This window comes from Papilio xuthus, unplaced genomic scaffold (assembly GCF_000836235.2).
Source record: "Papilio xuthus unplaced genomic scaffold, Pxut_1.1 DF825017.1, whole genome shotgun sequence".
In the NCBI taxonomy this organism is placed as follows: Eukaryota; Metazoa; Arthropoda; class Insecta; order Lepidoptera; family Papilionidae; genus Papilio; species Papilio xuthus.
This window is the reverse complement of record NW_013533632.1, coordinates 2,870,399-2,891,892: the sequence shown is the minus strand read 5'-3', so window position 1 is coordinate 2,891,892 and position 21,494 is coordinate 2,870,399. Positions and strand designations below refer to the sequence as shown.

The 21,494-nt window shown below is 32.3% G+C and overlaps 2 protein-coding genes and 1 non-coding gene across 3 annotated transcripts; all 3 read right to left on the bottom strand.

Moving 5' to 3' along the window:
* Positions 1 to 1,537: 1,537 nt before the first annotated feature.
* Positions 1,538 to 14,835, bottom strand: Unr (cold shock domain-containing Unr). The gene is made up of 17 exons (XM_013323795.1): positions 14,663 to 14,835; positions 13,654 to 14,090; positions 11,465 to 11,691; positions 11,171 to 11,350; positions 10,896 to 11,092; positions 10,617 to 10,824; positions 10,355 to 10,543; positions 10,097 to 10,248; positions 9,883 to 10,015; positions 9,554 to 9,745; positions 9,023 to 9,148; positions 8,682 to 8,857; positions 6,276 to 6,493; positions 5,486 to 5,662; positions 5,152 to 5,323; positions 4,769 to 4,920; positions 1,538 to 4,545 (listed from the first exon to the last, which is right to left on the bottom strand). Exons 2-17 carry the CDS (start codon positions 13,769 to 13,771, stop codon positions 4,508 to 4,510), a joined length of 2,655 nt encoding a protein of 884 aa, XP_013179249.1. The 5' UTR covers positions 13,772 to 14,090; positions 14,663 to 14,835; the 3' UTR covers positions 1,538 to 4,507.
* A 2,590-nt stretch (positions 14,836 to 17,425) lies between these two features.
* LOC106126261 (uncharacterized) lies at positions 17,426 to 19,636 on the bottom strand. The gene is made up of 5 exons (XM_013323796.1): positions 19,429 to 19,636; positions 18,802 to 19,005; positions 18,455 to 18,565; positions 17,873 to 17,958; positions 17,426 to 17,439 (listed from the first exon to the last, which is right to left on the bottom strand). The coding sequence occupies exons 1-4, from the start codon at positions 19,631 to 19,633 to the stop codon at positions 17,951 to 17,953; spliced, it is 528 nt and encodes a 175-aa protein (XP_013179250.1). The 5' UTR covers positions 19,634 to 19,636; the 3' UTR covers positions 17,426 to 17,439; positions 17,873 to 17,950.
* Positions 19,637 to 19,769: 133 nt separating this feature from the next.
* Positions 19,770 to 19,842, bottom strand: TRNAR-ACG (transfer RNA arginine (anticodon ACG)). The gene has a single exon. It is a non-coding gene; the product is annotated as a tRNA-Arg (tRNA).
* Positions 19,843 to 21,494: the final 1,652 nt, after the last annotated feature.

The window sequence follows — 21,494 nt, the reverse complement described above, 5'->3', positions numbered from 1 at the left end:
CTTTATCGTAGATGTCAGAGACCAAAATCTCTATATAAAACGTATCGTCATCCCAACTGTTATGTTTGAAAAAACAGAAATAACGAAGAGACTTTGGTCCTATAAACCCACGGATAGTGTGCAAAGTCTCACGTCTTCGTCTAGGAAGTAGTGTATTTGAAAATGTTTATCATGACACCAAAAGGTTATTTTGTTTAGTAGTAAGACCAATTTAACACTATTACGCGTGCGCAGGTGACGTCACGTGTTAACAAGTAGACGTACACTGGTCGCGGTCGGTGACGTTCACATGATGAAGTTTGTTAGCATTTATCTTTACTGGCACTTTTAGTAGCGTTTATCATCATCATACTCAGCCTAAACTTGTCCACTGCTGGACGTAGGCCTCCCCCATCGATTGCCACAATGCCCGGTCCTGTGACGCCCGCATCCAGTGCACTCCCGCAACCTTGACCAGGTCATCGGTCCATCGTGCGGGGGGCCTATCTACGTCGTCGACGCGTCCGGCCGCCACTCAAGGACTTTTCGGACCCATCGGCCGTCCGTTCTGCGGTCAATGTGGCCGGCCCAGTAGTGTTCATGGATACCGCAAAATCTTAAGAATATTACTTTTTTATACATAATCTAGTACTATTATATAGGATGTGAGGATTGATACAAAGGGGAAGAGGTAGGCATGTAAAATGGATTTCATTAAACAGGCGTAAAATCAAACATAAATATAGTCGAACCTGGATAATCGAGAAGCCAAGGGAACGCGATATTTTTCTCTTTTTGGTCTTTTCTTATCCTTGTGCGACTGTATATAGATTTATCAACCTAAAGGTCAAAAAGGTCACAAAGTACAACTTCGTAGGTGTACAATACTTTATTAATGCTTTTAAATACAGAATGTCGATATAACTTATAAATAATATGGAAGAACTGAAAAAAAAAACAAAGTCTTATGATTATTCCAAAGTTTGTATTTCTGAAAGGTAAGATAAATTAAAGATTAAGGGTGTATAAACATTTGGCATAAATAACATTTCATAATAACGCAGTCTAAGAACTCAGAGAAGAAGAAAAAAATAATCACTCATATTTAATCAAAATGATGAAATGTAAAATATAATCGAATAATTATGAAATGTGAAATACAGGGCTTACAAACATTTGGCATGGATAACTTGTCTCGTGAATACAATGAATAAAATCAAAAAATTACCTTACAATCATTCCAAAGTTCGTAATTATCAAGAACATTAATTATTAAGATCATTAATATTATTGGTGTTTATTTATTGCTCATTCTTAGAGGTTCTTTTAGGCACTGAATTATTAAAATCACAAGTTCAAAAACTCCTTAAATTTAATTTTTAATCGAGATTATAATTTAAGCTTGTACTAGCGTGTATGTCGGACTTTGGCGCCGATATTACACACAGACAAACATACCACATCACATGTCACAACGACAATAAAGTGCCAAAACGAAACACAATAACAACTACAATACGTACAAAAATGTTTAAGCTAAAACTCTCACTTTTTTCAATAATGTGAAGTTTATTTTTTTAGTTTTTGTCCACGCATTAGTCATTTATACCTGGAAAGTTTCACGGAAGTGTTAGAAAGTGGTGTTTTTTAATGTCGATAGGTTCTTCCGTATTTCAATATTGGTATTTTCTGTCTTCGCCACCGTAATTTTAGAAAAAAAAAGATCTAATAGCAGTTTTAGACGAAATGTTTAAAAAAAATTTCCTCCATATTGACAGATTTTTTTCATAATCTATATTTTAGTCGTAAAGGATTAAATTCTAAATGCGTGATTCTTTTCTTGACCGTATTTTTTTGTTAATAAAAAAAATTGGTATTATATTATTTTTCAATTATGCTATTAGACTTTATTGATTATTAAAATTGCTGGTGGTAAAGATGTAAAGGTGTTTCATAAGAAAATTTCAACAAGTGCCATTTTTTCAAAATGGCGTCGTAAGCGGCACAATATTAAATACCAAAATTGAAATTCGTAAAAACCGCATTAAATCGCTGATATGATTTTTTCAAATCGCATAAAAACTTTTCAGGTACATTTTATTATTTCAGACCAAAAACACTGGACTAGTTACAAAAAATTGGATATTATTATAAAAAAAATCATAACCAGAAACTATCCATGTTATTTGATCCGTAAGCCACGGCACTTACAATTACAAATAAAAAAGATTTTCGCAAAATTGTATTTCAGTGTCAATCAAAATCAAAATCAAATCAAATAAAGTGTAAAAAAAATCAAATTTTATAAATTGAAATTCAATACAATCGTGGAAATCGTGTTATACTTCCACTAATACATTGTAAGGATGCACGTCTAATCAAATACGCATACTAGTACCAAAAAAAAAACATATTTTTCCCAAAAAAAACAGTCAAATTAGTGTAAAAAATAAGAAAAAAAAAATGATGTAAATTTTTTAGTTAAATATTGTAAAATACGTGCATCCTTTCTACGATAGCATCACAAAATTTTATGCATAAAGATTATATGTTTGTTCACTAGCATTTGCCTTACGCACGACTGGTTATATAATTGTCGGCAAGCGCGAGTGTTTAAGACTAGTATATAATACCTACCCGAAACGATCCGGGGTCTTATGTAATACACTACAACATCAATATCCTGATTATTATATAAGTTATTACTATTACTATAAACGGTTACATGTAAATGAGTTTTAGCAAATAATAACATGCAGTTTTAAAGCGTACAAGCATATTATATATTAATTAACGTTTGTTCAAAATTCCTCTTTTTTTCTTTTTTTATTTTTTTTCTTTGGAAATAATCATAACATTTTATTAATTCGTCCGGTGTATCAGGACTCGTTATATCACAAGGATTTATAAACAACCGAAAAGAAGGAATACAAAAGCAATCCCAAACGTTGCTTTAACCATCCCCTAATGAAGGGGGGAACATTAAAAAAAAATAATGAAAAACTAACAGATTTTCTTAGATGTATTTTTTTTTAAGGAGATAATGTTGGTGGCACCTTAAATTCGGTTGTATTTACGAATAAATGTAATCTAAACTGGGTATGCAACAAAAATAAATAATATATAAAAAAAAAACAATTAGTGTATATTTTAGGGTTACATCACGATAGATTGCAAGGTGTTGTATGCGGGAAGCTTTTCGTGACATAAGGCCTCTTCTACACAAGTCACAGAATATTAAAAGAACTTCGACTCACAGTCAAAATTCTTACGGTTCATACCTTTCAGCCTTATAGTAATAATATTGTACCAACTTATTTTTTTTTTCCAACATCAATGTATCTTTCAGCCGTCTATAACTTAATCATAAGAAATTGATTATACATTTAGAAAACGGTATTGTCAACTCATCAATGGTATAGAAAATAATGTTCACAATATCTATGGCCTCGTCTTGTATAACATATAGTTAAAGTAATCTAACACCAATAGTATTATTGTAATAAATATTTTTTTCAGTCTTTGGTTCCAATGCAGTTCATAGCATACTTTATAAATGCTTTATATCCAATTCATAAAAAAATGTTTTAACAGCTACGTAATATTTTATTTGTTCGACACGTAAACAGTAGGGTAGCATTACATCTGCAGACACATAAAAGTTGAAGCAGATTCGATGCGTTTCACACGTGTACAGGACTAGGTGGGGGTTATTAACTATCATTTAAATTTAAATTAAAAATTGCACAACATTTAAAATGAACAAACACAATGAAATTTTATCGACACAATCATCACAGAATTATTCATAACAAGAGATCCAAATATTATACTTGTAAACGTATTTTCAAAATATATTCTTATTTTAAAAAAAAACAGTAAAAATTTATAATTTAGTAATCGCAACGTAATTTACAATGGAAACGAAAAGGAGCTTCCAAATAACATTATACTTACTGACTATATTGTATTTACATGTTTTGATACTTAGAGCATTAAAAGCTGGATTCGTTTTGTGCTAGGGCATTAATTTTTTATGTTTTTTTGCTTCATACTTCAACTGTTACGTGTCTTAGTTGTGATTATTAGGTTCAAAGGTAAATCACGATACAAATTTGCTAAGGAATGGTATAAACGGAATTTTGAACAACGTATTTATGCGAAAAAGAACCTCTCACTTAAATGGAAATCTATATAAGCAAATAAAACGTATAAAAAACTTTGATATGTTTTTGCTCATCAATTACAAGCTATATACGGTGAAGTCCTTATTGATCGATGTATAATTGCATTGGGCTGAAGGCAACAGTTCTAATTGCTTACACGACTGTTCCGAAAAGGCATCTTTTTCAATTTGAAAATTATTTCCTCTATCGAGTTGTATAAATAACAAAAACAATTTTCTAAATGCCGCTATAGGAAAGAGAATCAGTCAGTCTCTTGTGAATACAATGAAAACTTTGAATTTTATAATCAAACCTAGGATGTTTAACCCTACGCTGTTGAATAAATAGCAGTGGTGAAGTGTTCACATCTTGACGTTCTGCAGCCACTCGATCAATTGCTCTGAAATACAATACATTTATTTATATTAATAAAAGCAAGAAAGAGGAAAACATACATTAATAATTTTGACTACAGAAAAACTGCATTAAATTAAATAAAAAATTCTAATAGCAATGGTTTATTTATGCTATTAGTGGTTGTTTCTTGTTGAGTCTTGTTTTAGAAAGAGAAAGAGATGGATAGAGAGTGAGAGACAGAGTTGTAAATGGGTTGGATATTTCACCTGCGATGGGTCTGCGTGGTCTGAAGCCGCGGCTGCCGTCGGGTCCACGCGGGTTGCGCGTGACTACGACGCGCGGAGCACCTTCCTCGGTGGAAGCAGTGCGCAGCCGCGCCAGAGGACGCTCAGAACGATCTCCGCGCTTCATAGGTTTACTGTAATGTACAAACAATTATAAAAACTCATTAGATGTCACCGCCGTCCGTCTGCACATAATAAAAAAAAACTTACTACTAGTAACTAAACTAGTAGTCTATGTGGTCTTCCAGACTAGGTTTTATGTGTGGCAAATTTCAGCTAAACTCATTCAGCCGTTCTAGAGTAGAGATACCTTCTAAGAAACATCCATACTTTTCTTGTTTATTTATAATATACATGTAACTCGCCTGATCTTAACGACATTGCAAGCGGAGCATTTTCCATTCCTTTGGTTGGTAAGCATGACGAATTCCACCGCGTCTCCGGGCTGCAGATCCGAGGGATTCCCGCGCACTTCCGACATGTGGAAGAACAGACGACGATTATCTTCAGACTCCACGCACAAGAAACCAAACCCACCTGAAAAATATCACAAATTGTTACCCAAAAATTCCAAACACAATTTTGATAAAACATACTATTATGTGTATTTAATTTAAAAACCATAGTCTACAAAAATACCGTTAAAATAATGTCTTTTGGTTCTTCTTTTGACAAAAAAATGAAGAATTCATAAAATACCTTTGACAGCATCAACAATGGCTCGCCGTTTCTTCCTGATAGGCACGATGTTAGTTGCCCTACTCTCCTTGTCCACTTGGAAAGTTACTGGATCACCAACTTGCAGGATTTCCCTCTTGCACGCCAAACCCATTATACCAAACTCGTATGTCATACCGCCTTCAATTTGAATCACACCTAAAAATATAAAATAAACAATACAACGCAATTTATTAAAATAGATGACCTATAGGTCTATATAAGCACTATAGTGCTTGCTATAAATATGATAAACCTTCAAGGTTAATAACAACGGGCTATCTCTAAAGACTTCTTGGCCGTCTGAGATCTCTTTTCTCAACAAACAACATTACGCATAATTCACACGATATCGGAAGTGATGCAGAGCAGTAAACATTGGAGTACTACTATTGATTTAATTTACACGTAATAAACAGAACAGTACTGTTGTAATAGTAATACTGGTCCACCTCAATGTATTGTCCTGTGTTGAGGGCACCTATGGTGGAGACTTGCTGATATTAACCATCACCAGCTCACTATACGTCTGATACGTCTTAGTTGGTTTGGTTAACATCAAGCATATCTTTTAATTTCTGTGAAATTGTGTGCAGGTTTCATGTTTTCTTTCAACGTAAACAAGTCGGATATACATATGTAAATCAAAAATCGAAAAACCCATTATCACATGGTGGGATATGAACCCAGGACCTGCAGAGCCAAGTGTTTAACTCCTGGGCCACCGATACTCTACACCACTGATATTCCTGGTTAAACAAAACAATCTTACCAGAATATTGTGCTTGATCAGGGTTAAGGGCACGAAGGGTCCTGGTCACAGTGCCATTGATAGTCGGCTCCAGTGGCTCAGCAATAGGTAAAGACCCTTTAGGCAAAACACGCACAAATTCAGCACTAGCGCACCCGCCCCCTGATCCGTTCACACGTCCCAATGAATACTCCACCTCTGTACCCAATTCCAAATGATCAGGATTGCCTTCCAAATTGCTGTCAAATAAACAAATTATTTTATAGTAACATTGTATTGTACTAGCAATTGCCTGCGACTTCGTCAGCACAACATTAAAAAAAAAACTATCACCCGAGAATTCAATGAAAACAAACAATAAAATCTTTCCTCTTTATAATATTAGAATGCGTGTCAATTATTTCGCCGGCTGAAGGTCAGCCGCACGGTGCGCAATATGTCTCTCCCCCCGCATCCCTTTTCGGCCTAAAATTGTATTCTGCGCAGCGACTCACGCGGTATTTCGAGCCGTCAACATATTTCACTTGTTTGTAATGGATGATGGAATATTAATCTCCATGAGACGCATTATTATGATTGCGTTTTCATTGAACTAAATGCATTTTTTCATAATAAAGACGAGCAATTATTAGATTTATACATATTTAAAATGTTCTATATCAAAGAAATTTATTCAAGCAACGGTTGAATTTGCATTGTATCGTTCAGCAAGCTCTTGAATTGAATAAGAGGTCGATCCTTTTATTCAATTGACAATCTGCATTGGCTCAGTTATATGACTGGGACGATGGCTATAAATACTTATTTACTCAATTCTCAACACTGATAAGTACGAAAGAAGATCAATATAATTGGCCACAAAGTACTATGGTAGCGAATGTGACAAAGTTATTAAAACTGACAAACCAATTAAAAATAAATCCAATATCCGAGGATTTCATTCCTAAATTGGCAATATCATATATCGTAAAAAAAATGGATGTCTGCTATTAAAATCACCGTAGGGAAAGCGAACAAAATAATCGACACGCAATCAGACTGCGTTTTAACATGAGTGGATTTAAATTAAACGATTTTAAAGTTTCTTTCAACCTTAACACGACCGCGTAAAGTTCAATATTTTATAGGGCATAAATTTCATTGCATGTAAGTGTATACGCGGGGTATCCACGTTCAATGTTGACTCTAATGACCCTCCTCTTCCCTTTTAGTTCCTACGCCCGTTCCGCGCCACACTCGCGACCTTTTTATTTTGCATGAATTCTTGTCTCGTCTGTAACGATTTTTCATTTTGCATTGGCCCTCCCCGGACTGTTTACATATGAAAATACATTTGTTACGAACACTTTGAAATCGTTAATATAGCTTTATTACTAACTAGCTGTCGCCCGCGTCTCCATCCGCGTGGATATAATATAAAATTAGTGTAGCCCATCCATCCATCCATCCACATCACATCCATCTAAACTTTCGCTTTTCTAATATTAGTAAGTTAAATAAAAAGCAGTTCTTCAAGGCATAAATTCGAAAAAATAAGTAGTATCCTATGTTCGTCTCCTGGCTCTAAGCTACCTCCTCACCAATTTTCAGGCATATCGGTAAAGCCGTTCAGGAGTTATAAATAGTGTAACTAGCACGACTTTCTTTTATATATATAGATAACTGAAAATTGCGACTTTATATGCGTAGAGGAGAAAAAATACGTTTTTCTTTCAGTCTCAAAGACTGTTTGACATTTTAACAAAGACTTAAAAAAACATAACGAGAAATGAATATAGTAGTAACTGGAAATAGGCTTTCGCAAGTTTAATATAATGTTAACTAAAAAACGCTAACAAAATCAAGGAGTTTTTTTTAGGAAATTTTTAAGAAGTCCGGAAGTTTTAAGACTACAATTGTTATTTTAGGATGGAGTACCCTACGTGTCCCCAATCGTAAACAATAAGACGCAAAACATACCATAATGGATTATTAAAATTTATTCCCAAACAACATGTTGTCAGAATACAAAACGACACGCGCGTAGCCTTGTGTCATGTAAATTTGAAATTCACTGAATTCAGGTCCATAAATATGGAGACTTGTTGAAGGTTTCATATTGAACGCAAAACGTAAACAAACGAGAAAAAAAAAGTGTTTTGAAACAACGGTATAAATTACTTTGGTCGTAAACAACATTTTTTTTTTAAATATTGATCAGATTGAACTGAATCTTTGAAGGGCTTTCTAAAGATGACAGAGAGGGATTCTGTTTTCATTTTTTTTTATAAGACAATGTAAGGATTTAGTTTAAAGTAAGATTGCAATTCTGTGAAACATATAATTATTTCTAAGGAATAAAATGTTAATTTTCTTTGAAATACCTTTTTACCAAAATATCATATTATTAATTTTTACTAGTAAAATAATATTTTAAAGAGTACATACCTGAAATGGAAGAAAACTTCCTTGGTGTGATCGGCTGTTTCAATAAAACCAAACCCATCTTTGAGGGCAGCAACAAAACCCCTCATAATAGGACGGCAACTACCACTGATGCTACCATTTGTAAGGCTATGTTGGGTTTGAACAGCCATCGCAATCAACTCTTTAGTTCTTTTTATCTACAATTTAATTTTATTTTTTAGACAGACTTTAATATTAAGACGGACACATATTTTAGAATAAAAAATCGTCAATTCTAGAAATTTAATATAAAAAACATTCTGTAAAATTAAATACATACCTTAATTACATGTATTACATAATGAAATAAAATAAATACATACCTGATAAAGATCAAAAATAACTTTATCCCCATTACGGGGTAACATCTTAGATTCACATTTTTTGGCAGTGTAAGGCAAAGTTTTCTTAACTCCATTGATTTGTGCAGTAATAAGGCCATTATAATCCTGTACATAAAAAGCAAAATTTCATATTTTTCCTAAATATAAAGTATAGAGGTTGACATATATCTTGACGGCTCGAAACATCCTTCAATTTGTCAGTCTGGACGAACACATAGGCTATTTATTATATACTGTTCCAGTGGGATTCGTTTGATTTACATACTCAATAGCTAATCGTATCGAAATTTAGCACAGGTATAGAACATAGTGTCAAGAAAATATTAGTACTACTAGTCATTCTTTTTTTTGTCGATTCCGCGTTGTTAAAGTCGCGAGCAAAATCTAGTTTAATAAAAATTAGGTGAAGCGGCGCGCAGCAGGATACGGAGGGAGGGCAGTGCGCAGTGCGCAGCTCACCTTGAGCCGCCAAGATATTTGAAAACACTTATACTTGTATAAAATACATACGATGGACGATTTTCTATTTGGGCTCGAAGATGAGGTCAGCAATTGTGCCTCCTTGGTCACAACCCCACGAATGCCACGCTCAACTAAACACTCAAAATTAACAGACCCCGGAGACAAATGCTTAATACGTATTGCAGTTTGACGAGTGTTCATATTAGAGAAGGTCGACACAGGATCAACAGTAAATTCGACCTGAACAAAAATATTAAGACACATCAGAAATTAATATAAGTATGGATATTTTGTACTAGGGAAGACTTTAAGATATTGTCTGTTTAAATATAGGGAAAAAAATTCGAAACTTAATTTTTTTTTTAAATTCAACTTACCTCATCTCCAACACTCAGTTCTCGACCGAGGCGTAGAACTTCAGTAAAATAAAAAAGCATTGTTTGTTCCCTTTCCACACAACGAATAAAACCGAATCCATCCCTCAGAGAACTGACAAGTCCTTGTTCACGTCTGTATAAAAAACATATTTTTTTTTAGTCATCTTCAATAACCAAACTTTATACCAAAAACTTTTAAATAGTTTTTTCTCACCTTTCACCAGATACATTAAACGATTCTTCAAGTAAAGTAATATTCGTCGCACGTTTAAGTTGGTCCCTCCTATCAATGGCGACTTGGAACTGCACCCAATCGCCGTGGCGCAGTGTAAACTCCCCAATTTGATCTTTATCCCCAAATGGGACCTATTTTATAAGTTTTTATTTTATTATTAATCTGTGTCAACATACTCATTGCCATGTGCAGTCTGTGGCACTGAAAGTGTTTAAAGCAAAAAATAAAAATAATAACCTCTACTTCAGAATGGTCCTCTGCACGATATCTAATTCTTCCCGGTAGAGGGTCATTTTGTTGTGCGCGACTCATGCTACCACGCTCGAGAGGTTTTAATACTTGACCCTTCTTAAGTTCTGGACCAACATCTTCAAACACTACTGAACCACTTGGCAGTTTTGTTATATTGCATGCAACTTCTTTACCCTGTATAAAAAAAATTATATTACCTATCTTGTAAAGAGAAAATTATTTAAAAATATCATCATATAAGCCTTACATTTCTAGTTTGAATGATAAATTCAACATCGTCCCCTAACAGCAACTCTTCTTTGGTCTTTGCCTCTGAATAATGAAAGAAAATTTCCTTAACAACATCAGCCCGTTCAATAAAACCGAAATTTTCTTTCATCGAACATATAACACCGTGATATTTAACAGGGTGTACAGGATTTTCAAATCTAACATGACAAGCGCCCAATGTCCCCCTAAAATAGAATAAAGTGGTTAATATAATATTGTATGTACAATCTAAGTTATTATAATATAGTCACCTTACCTCTGATTGGTTGCAATCTGAAAGCTAACAGCATCTCCAGTGTGTAGAGTTACATTACCTTCAACATCATCTTTTGTGTAGGGCAAAAAGAAGCATTCACCTCTGTTCTCATATGAAATGCGTCCAGTATTATCACCAGAGCCCTCACCTTTCACTTCAGTTGTAACCGTACCTGTTACTCGAGCTTCACTCAACACCTACAACATCAAAACAATAATAAATACTTACTTTTGTAAAGTGAAAAACTTACAAAAGAAATTTGGTTTCAACCATACCACTTCTGGTGCAATCTTTGTTACCGTGGAGGCAATAGGTTTTCCGGTGCGTCGATCGTAGCTCATAACAAATTCAACTGGATCACCAATTTTGAGATGTTCAATATTGCCACTGAACTGGCTGAAGTGGAAGAACAAACGGGCCTGTCTTTCGCAACATTGTATAAACCCGTACGAATGCTGAAATAACGTTATTACTTATAACAAAGTACAAGACTCCAAAAACTTGTAATAACAATGTCATATCTCTCTCAATTTCTATTTTATAATACAAGGAGAAAGGGAATAACTCACCAACAGCTTCTCTATTATGCCAGTTTCCCTTATCGAAGGGCAGTTGATGGAATCATAGTTAGATGAGGCATTATTGGTGGAGCTGGATGAATAGGCACCAGCAGAGTCCCCCATTGGGCAGCCGTCCAAGTTATAGTTACTAAGGGGATATCGGTTTCCACCGCTTGACTTGTTCATATTGTTAAAGTTATCTCTAGGCGAACTAGGGTACTCACTGCTGTAAGTACCTTTAGACAAAAATATCAATATTTTAAATATGTACTATAATATAACAATAAACAACATCATCACATGCTGTTAACAAAGCTTGTTCTAATCTTAAGAGAAAGGATATGTGCGAAGCAAATTAAAATTGGCATAATCTTAAATATCTTTGTGGTCTATAAAAGTCTACTAGTAAATAATAATCTTATTATGAGGGTCGGCAAGACACCGAGTAGAAACACAGACTTCAGACCTTTACTAGATTATAATATTTTGTAACTAGCCTTATTCTCATATGTTTACTCCTTTTTTATTTTTGTTTCCATGTTTTCAATATCCGTATTTTAAAAACAATAATTTTGTTCCAGTCTGGTTGGTACTCAATATACAGTGATGAACTTGTTAGAATTTATGAGATGTAATAATTTTAGTAAAAATCTTTGTATAACATGTAAAGCCCAAGTGGTTAATTTTTAGCCAATTTTTTAGTAATTCAGCTATTGGTGAGTAGTTTTAAAGTAGAAAATAGACATAAAGAAAGAGAAAAATGAATTAGACCCACCCTCTTTGTTATAAATATAAAAAATAAAAATATGCCTGCTTTTTATCTTTTAAACATAAAAAATGTGATCATGATGTAAGTTGTTTACGAGGAGCTAGGGCCTACAAGCTCAGTTATTATAAATACCTACATACATACGAGTTATATCTGAATACTAAAAATATATGAAGTTAACAGGGTGATAATGAATGATGCAAATTATGAATTACTTAGTGCAGATGTTTTTGATCTAAAAACAACAAAATTAATGTTGGGAAGATAGTTAAATTTTATAGATATTTATTATCATATTACTGTGTATAAATATCTAACTTTGATATTAACCAATCATGAGTTGTAATCTAGTGTTCCGCTGGTTAGATACATAAATATGCATAATAAATAGTAAAATATGAAATGACAAACATAAGTTTTTATATCAACAAACAGAAAAAAATGTATAACCAAATGGGATAAAAAAATAATTTCAATAAAAATTAAAATTACTTATATAATGTTTTAAATTTTTAAAATATTAGGAGGACATGATTTGACTACTTCATTCGCTCAAGTTTATGCTCAAAAAATTCGCAATTATGGAAAGCAATATTCGCCAGCAACTTTGTTTTACCAAATTTACAAATTATTTGTAATTCTGGCAACTGTACAATTGTTAATATTCGCAACATTTTTTTTTACATATCAAATTTAAAAAATAGTTTTTGTTCTCCTTGCTATGGAGCATATGTATATTTGAAAAATAAGAATTTCAGTATGTTTACAATTGTCAAGACTAACCAGTCTTAACTAAAATTTCAACAGTGTGCAGTACATTTGGTTTACAATTTTTAAAGAAAAAAGTTTGGCTCTTTGAGCTTGCTGGATTTGGAAAAATCAAAGAAGAAAGGTAACAACAGGAATTCATAAAAAAAAATAACAGAACTTGAAAAGTTTGTTTTAGACTAACTTATATTAAAGTTAGTAATAAAAAACATCATATAACAGACAAAAAGGAAAGCATAGATGAAATTTAGAAGTGATGGTGTGCCAATACCATGCAAAATTGAAATCCATAATATCTGCTATATTTCATAATTATGGGTGTGATTTTCTAATTGATATGAGGTTATTTTTGCAGTATAAGCCCCAGATATATTTAAGAAATAACACTTTACATACTGGTATGTGTGAAAGATGAAATTATGATGTATGATAATGATACAAAGCATATTAACACTTAGAAATTGTTTCTATAGTAAGCTAAACTATTATAAAGTCTTACTATAGGAAATATTCCCACAGATAGAAGTAGCAATTTGTTTAGGTGTGTTAGATGGATCGGGTGCTGGATGTAGTTAATAAAAAAAAGAAATGATTTTTACATAAAACATAAATAATTAGTATCAAAAATATAAACATAAAATATTATAAATAAGATATTCACCAGTACGGAACACTTGTTTGTTTTGCATATTGGGGTGCTGAAGATCTAAAATATCCTGCAAGGGGGAGGAGTGTGAATCTGACGGCTGGAACATTTTCCACTGAGGATTACCGGACATTTCTTCTTATTGCTCTCTTTGTATATGGGTCGAAAAACTCAGTATTTATGTACCAATATATCACAGAAACTTGTAATTGTATGATGTTACACCTAACAATGGTATATATGTTTAAAAAAAGCAAATCACACTTTCTAATTCTCCAAGTTCAGAACACCATTGAGTTCTTGTAAAGTCACAATTTATCACCAATAACATTGAAGAATAAAACTAGTTAGGATCATGTCACACTATATCCTCAGATGTCTTCAATGCTTGCTGAATCGAAGCACAGCCACAGTGCTTATTTCACTGATGATATTTTGTTAAACTTGACTTCCTAAATGTAAAAAAATCTCGATTTATTACATCTTTAAATTTGGAATAAACATATTCTGCAAACAATAATATTATAGAATTATGACTTCAAAAATTTAATTACACTATAAAGTTGTTAAACCAAAAAAGATTTTATATTCATTTTAACGTATTATAAATCGGAGCTACAACGAAAAGATAAATATTTCAAAACTAATGGTCTACATTTATAAATCATCTATAAAACGCTATGAAAATTTGAAAAATCGAAAGCGCCGTCCAACAAGGGCCGCTATTGGCGACTACTTTACCGATATACAAATATACTTGAAATACGTAAATAACCGTAATACAGTATATATGTACGACATAATAAAGCGTCGGAGTACTACTACTGTTCGTTTAATGCTATGTAGTTAGATGTCTACAGAAATTATAACGAAGTTCGCCACCCCTCAACTCAATTAACTAAATCATCTAAATTAAATAGCAAGCCGCATTATATAAAAACAACAACGATATTTTTTTTGCAAAATTTAACGGATAAAGAATAGCAAGGAACAGCCACAAAACCAATAAATTAACAAATCTCACCACGACACAGCATAGCACTGACGACATGCCGCCATATTGAATGTCAAGATTAATCGAGATAATCGCGACTATGATCGTGCCATTTAAATTGTTTAAATTTTATTGAAAAGTGCAATTATTAAGTTTTAAGATGAGTTAACATTTATATTGGGCTTATATTTCATAAATAATTAAATTTTTAGAAATTTTGTGTGTGTTTTTGTCTGAAACCGCGAACTAATCAAAGATTTGTTTTTCTCGATTTTAGAAAATTAGTCAAATGTGGCCATTACTTTTGATTTTAGAGAAAATCCAACATGCAATAAATATTATGTAAAATACTTATTTCATATATAATACGGTCTAACACAAAAAATTACATTAAAAAATAGTTCCAATATTTTTAAACCTTGTCGAGTTATGTCATACCTAATTCTTATTAAACCATTATCCCGTAAAGTTCAAATTAAGTAAGTTTAATAATAACTTTACAAAACCTTAGTAAAAAAAAGTTATCACGAAAGAATAAAATAGGGTTACACATTCGACCAAAATTTGAAATAAAATATTATTTTAAAAACTAAAAGTAGTACTAGTATTATGCGAAATAACAGCAAAAACTAGCCAATGGTAACATCGATTAAAAACGAATGCGTTCACTACCAATAATCAAACGTTTTCAAAAAAAAAATTATGGGGTTTTCTTAACAACTCAAAAACAAAGTTAATTATTGCCTAAACCTAATCCGTCAATTTTTTTTATTAAAATCCTACAAAACTCAGATATAATAGAAATAATTTAAATTGATTAAAAAATCTTAGCAAGCTCCGTAAAAATCGGTTAAAGAAAAAAACAATTTCGAATTTTTTTATTTTAAATAATCGTTGCTTTGTCGTGTTTATAACATTGAGCAGTGGTAAATTTGCTTATAAAAAACAATTCTGTTTTATCACAGATTCTACTTACATTATTCATTCCTTTACTTTAAACAAACTAATTAACTCGCGCCCAAACTTATCTGTTCGGTACCAACTCGGAACTGCACTACAGTTCGACAAAGATCGTGAAGGAACTTTGGCAGTTTCGGGAGTCGGAAAACATGTAAACTAACCCTGTCATTTTGACAGGGTTATATTTTGACCAATGAGAGAGCGGCAGTTGCACTGGTTTATGTTGCCATTTTATTATTTCGAAATTCGCAAATTGATTTGCGATATCCAGAACACATCATCATCCATACAAACATTTGTATTAAAAATATTTTTAAGGGATAGCCCCCTGAAATATAAACCCTAAGGGTAATAATATATGTCCAACTATTCCTCCTATGAAAAATCCAACAATCAATGTCAACTCAATGTTATCGACACGATCCGGTACTATCCTAGGCCGGTCTAGATAAGCGAAAAAGCTAAAATAATTCACCTAGAACGATTTTCGCGAAAAGGCATGTTTTATTAAAAAAATATGTATGTTTTAGACCGTTGTAGATCATAAAATTATCTTTAAATAACATCTACTTAATTGTTTTTACGATCCACCGTTTCTGAGATATTGTGACTGAAAAGGTTAAAAGTAGTCGTAGTATAGAAATCCCCATTTTGCGTGAATTTGCGCTTTTTTATTAGTAGATTAACTAATTAGTGTTGCCTAGTTTAGAGATGGCCATCACACATCAATAAAGAATGTGCCGAAGACTGACGGCAAAACAAGAACAATTCACTGGCAATACTTAAGTGATGTCAATTCGAGTCGACCCGCGAATGAGCCGCGAATTCAAAAACCCCTAAAGATTTTTTCCTTTCTAATAACTTACAAACCTCAAACCTAACAGGATAATAGTGCATTATTATTAAATTTTAATTAACGGACCGATACGGACCATGTATCGTTAGTGATCATGATCACTGAGCAACACAGCAAATTTGAGACATGGAAACACTTCGATCAAACATAACCTTATTGAAAATGAATTTATTTATTAAACAGAATTTAAATTGCACATATTTGACGGATCAAATAGGATGGTAGCGTTTATTTACAAGTCTGTTTGTACAGAATATGCATGTGACCTATTTTGTAGAATGATGTGTCACTTGATACATATTCTCTGCCCGCGGCGACTTAGAGATCCGTGGAGGATTGAATAAAATTTGCAGTAAATTTAAATGGAAATACCGTTTAATGGAAAGACGTTGTATATGTTATCTATCTTTATACGGCACTGTTTAAAATAACAACATCTTCAAGCCAATCTTTGAAATCAGCAATACGTAATATTACAAAGGGAAATATTTTATTCTGTCGCTCTCCCCACGAGAATATACCAAAGACGTCGAAAGCATTTAGTAATGCTGCACCATGATCTGAAACATTTTGTCACATAACTTATAATATCTTACGTACATTAATCAAAAAGCATTTAAAACCAATTTTATTTACATATTTGTTCAATATTTTCAGCCACAACACAACCTATTCATTAACATCGATCGAACTATTACAGTAATATAAATTTCATGAAGTTATAAATTCAGGTCAACTAGAAACCGGCTAAATATAGCCTTAGATCGATTCTTTTGTTTTCTAGTTACATTTTTCATGAAAATGATACTGGTACAAATTGCGATGACATACTTCGCTATAACATACTTACATAAATTAAATTGATTCGTATCCTGTAAAGTAAAACAATATTCGTAACTCCGTAAGTCGACGACAGGTGCCACAAAGTTAACACATTTAACTCTATCCATTATATTTACAACGTACAAACTGTATGGTTCTTCAACACTTTCTGAAACATATTTTGTCTTATAAAGACACTGTAAATCTTAAGTTTTTTACCTAACCAATTGGATTACATATTTAAATCCAAAACACATTTTCAACTAGTGCGACTATTTATTTAAAGAAAGTATTACCACTTTTACTAGGAGTCATTTAATAGGAGTCGTGCAAAGCGTGTGGTTTAGTGGAAAAGACTAAGTTCATATTATGCAAAAATATTTCTTGTTATTGACGTATCCAATACGACGGGATACCAAATACCATCCACAGCCAATTTACATTGTTGGTTGATGTTTGAACATAATTTAATACCCAAATATATTTCTTTCTATGTCAATTATGTTTCATCATCTTAATGGAGTCGTTTGTCTCTTCTTTAAAAAAGCAAGATCTAGTTATTTTTACTATTAATTTTCTAGTTTTAAGTAGATTAGAATTACCTTTATCATAAATGGTAACTTCATTCCAAGATGTCATACGTAATTTCTCATTACCAAATATCACATGATCGTTGAGATTTATGGATCTATTAAATGCTATTAAAATGTTTGTTAGTGATTATTATTTAATTTTATTTATTGTAAGTATCCTATTATTATTATACATTTATTTAATTTATTTAATTTTTAATATAGTGCATGTCATATACAAAACATATTATATTAAAAATAGAAAACCACCGGCTGCAGAATCCCATGACTCAAACAATCAGTGGTCAGGGCTGCAGAGACAGAAACCTTCTCACGATGCTCGCGGTTTCTAGGATAACTGCCTTTTGTATCGGGCCCTTAATCAAACTGTTTAGCGAGAGCTTCTTGATATGTTGATCGAAGCTCTTCGCTGTCAGTCCATTTACCAATACGACTATCGGAATAAGGGAAGGCGATTTCATACGCCACATGGCGGTAACCTGTAGGTATCTTATTATGTACAGACTGCAGTTAAAGTTAAAACTTCCTTGTTATTCTTTAGTTAATCAAATCTATTGTCCATATAATGTATTTGGATTAAATTATACTTACTTATATATTGATGGATCGGTACCGAAACTGTGTGTTCTAGTAGACCAACATTGTTACTAAAGTCGTCTCGATTGAAATGAGGATGAGCAATACTTCTCCTTATTTTAGTAACTAGAAAAATATATTATTATGTTATTGAAATAACGATAAGAGATAGGAAATATCGCTAAATAATTTTAAATTAAACATGACGATCGTTATTTCCACAAGCTTTTCTTTTCTATGCCCACCGCCCAAAAACCTGTACAATGACATGTTTTTATCTATTTTTCTTTAAGGGAATGGGGTAAATTATGAATATAACATTTTATGAATTACTATAATAGAAGCATCTGCACTTAACCTACCTTTAAATTTTAAATCAGCCGTTTTAAATTTAATCTCCCATTTAGGAAGCAATGCCGCCAACGAGGGATCACTTCTAATAATAACACAATGCGCAGGTGCTATTGACCATTTCTCCCGGAAAAGAATAGTATTGCAAATCACCCGGATAGGATTCGTATTTAAATAAAGAACGCCTATAGGCAAATAATCCGGTGTAGTGATTTCTGGAATAACATTGGTATTTTTCATGAATAAAAATCTTCACAACTTGTACTCATATTATGTGTATCGGGCACATTGTACCAAATGGTATCGCGTAACGTTGTTCTTGTTACTCACTAAACTATTAGAATGTTGTCATTTTATGTCATAAATTAGCAAACGAGCAAGCAGCCATCTGAACTCGCCGAAATAGCGAAGGGACCTCTCCCCATAGACATCCACTATTGCAGTTGCATTGCCTACCGAATCGACGGACACAGAAAAAGAATGTTTTCCCTTTTTATGCGTCCCCCTTCCCATCCTTCCATTGTAAAAAAAATGGTTAGCAGAGAAAAAGAAGTTAAATAACGCCTCCAACACGTACACTAATCAGACGAAATGTGGAGTTGTTTCCACTACGCGTAGCTTAGCATATTGAAATTTACCTTTAATTCCTTCTTGTAATGATACCAAACGTCGTGTGTTCAGGTAACTGTTACCTGGATGATTGATTATGCACAGATGCACGAAGTATATGATAATCGATAAAATTATCAAAACAAATGTTAGTATTAAATGAATAAAAATACATTTTTCTCCTCTTGTAAATTTTGAAGACTTCGCAAGGTCGAATCGGTCCATTATAGGCATCTCGACGGCCTTGATTTAATGACGTATAACTTTTAATATGTTATATGTTTTTAATTTTTAAGAAAACAAAGGTTCGATTATCACATAAATTGGTATTATTGTAATAGAAAAAAAAAGAAAAATAAAAAAAATTATTCGACTCTGCCAGGATTCGAACCTGGAATCTTCTGATCCGTAGTCAGACGCGTTATCCGTTGCGCCACAGAGCCATGTGATTTAAATGGAAAAAATTTACTTCATATGATAATAGTATAAAAAAATTTAAACAAAATCAACAATATAATGAATCATATTACCAAACCAGTTTGAGTCATTTCATAAAGAGCCCACCAACATGAATTTCAAACCAACTGTTTTATTATTATTTTTATAAACAAGGAACAAAATACAAACTTACAATAAAAGTGTCTATAAACCTATTGCGGGTTTGTCCAGACACTTTGGTACTACGCTATGAAATTAAACAGTAGGTAAGTTTAATTATTTTTTTTGTTTACACCAAATTAGTGAGTTCGCTCGAACCGTCATATACAGGGTGCACTATAATTTTATAAGAATTAGGATTTTAGATGATTTTTAAGTATGTTTTTGTTGTATATCTTGTTTACTTACGCTGTTATTTTTACATACTCAATGAAAACAACATGTTGAGATATTTAAATTGTTTACTAATATAAATAAGGAACAACAATAGTATGAAGAAATAGATGAAAAATCTAATACATTTTGTTATACATATATATATAATGAGTATCATGTTTTGTTTTACATATTTTGGACACGACTATAACACATATAAGAAAATACTACACTTATAATTCCTAGCATTAAATTTATGTATTAGTCTGTCATTTCAATATAAAATTGTTATTGGGATGTCTTTTTATAACCATTTAATTTTAAAAAGTAGACAATTTACACGGTAGATCAAAATCGTTATAAAAAGGATGTCTCGAGGGAATAATATTTAAAAAGTTATCTGAGATTACAATTTAAATATTATTTTAATTTAAAAATATTGAATTTCTTAAATTGATCGTTATGAATAATAAATGCTATTTATGAACATCGAATATTAAAAATAAATAGTGTGATTTACTTATTTGGCCCGATGAGAGAGGCAATTAGTTGTCAGAAAATTTTTAAAACTTTCTTAGGCATGGCAAATGACAAAATAAAACATAAGACAAGTGTAGTTTGTCTATTATATTTTGATTAGTTTGACAACTGACGCATATGGTCAGATTAATGTTGTATGAAGATTAATTTTATAATTAATGGATGGGTGTCATAGAGTAAGAAAAAGAAAAAATAAAAACCTCCAAAAGAGTCAACATAGTAAATTAAAAATGCTTATAATTTTGTTTATAAAATTGATTTTGATATTAGTCACATTTGGTTTTGAAGATTGAAATATGGATAGAAAGTAAAAAGGAAATATAAATCCAAGACGATATTCATGAAAATATCGATACTAAGTTCTATAAAACAACCATAAAGAATCAAAAAGATTTTACTTAACACATCCGTACTGAGTTGTCAAACTAATCATTATAAAATGGGCAAATCATCGTCATATAAGGGCATCTGGCCCGGAGAGGCGTTGCTGTCGCGGTTGACTTTGTCACAATATAAATAAAACCCACTTATATGCAAACAATACAGAAAAATAGAAAACATGACAACTAAAGTACAAAGATCATGTGTCATTTTTGACGTTGACAGGGAGGCGCTAGTGAGCTGTCATAATTTAATTTGACTTATGCCCACTGGTATAGATAGCCTTGTCGTTCTATATACATTAAGACAAGGATGGTGTTACACTTATTGATCTTGACACTTTGTAACTGTCAATATTGCC

Bases quoted from the DNA above. Each gene is read 5' to 3' on its own strand.
- Unr (XM_013323795.1), bottom strand. From the start codon at position 13,771: ATGTCCGGTAATCCTCAGTGGAAAATGTTCCAGCCGTCAGATTCACAC. The intron at 11,692-13,653 runs GTGAATATCTTA...TTTTGTCTAAAG, and splicing joins CAAACAAGTGTTCCGTACTG to GTACTTACAGCAGTGAGTAC. The intron at 9,149-9,553 runs GTATGTATTTTA...TTTTATGTACAG, and splicing joins CAAATAGAAAATCGTCCATC to GATTATAATGGCCTTATTAC.
- LOC106126261 (XM_013323796.1), bottom strand. From the start codon at position 19,633: ATGCCTATAATGGACCGATTCGACCTTGCGAAGTCTTCAAAATTTACA. The intron at 19,006-19,428 runs GTAAATTTCAAT...ATGTTATTCCAG, and splicing joins ATTACAAGAAGGAATTAAAG to AAATCACTACACCGGATTAT. The intron at 18,566-18,801 runs GTAGGTTAAGTG...ATATTTTTCTAG, and splicing joins GGCTGATTTAAAATTTAAAG to TTACTAAAATAAGGAGAAGT.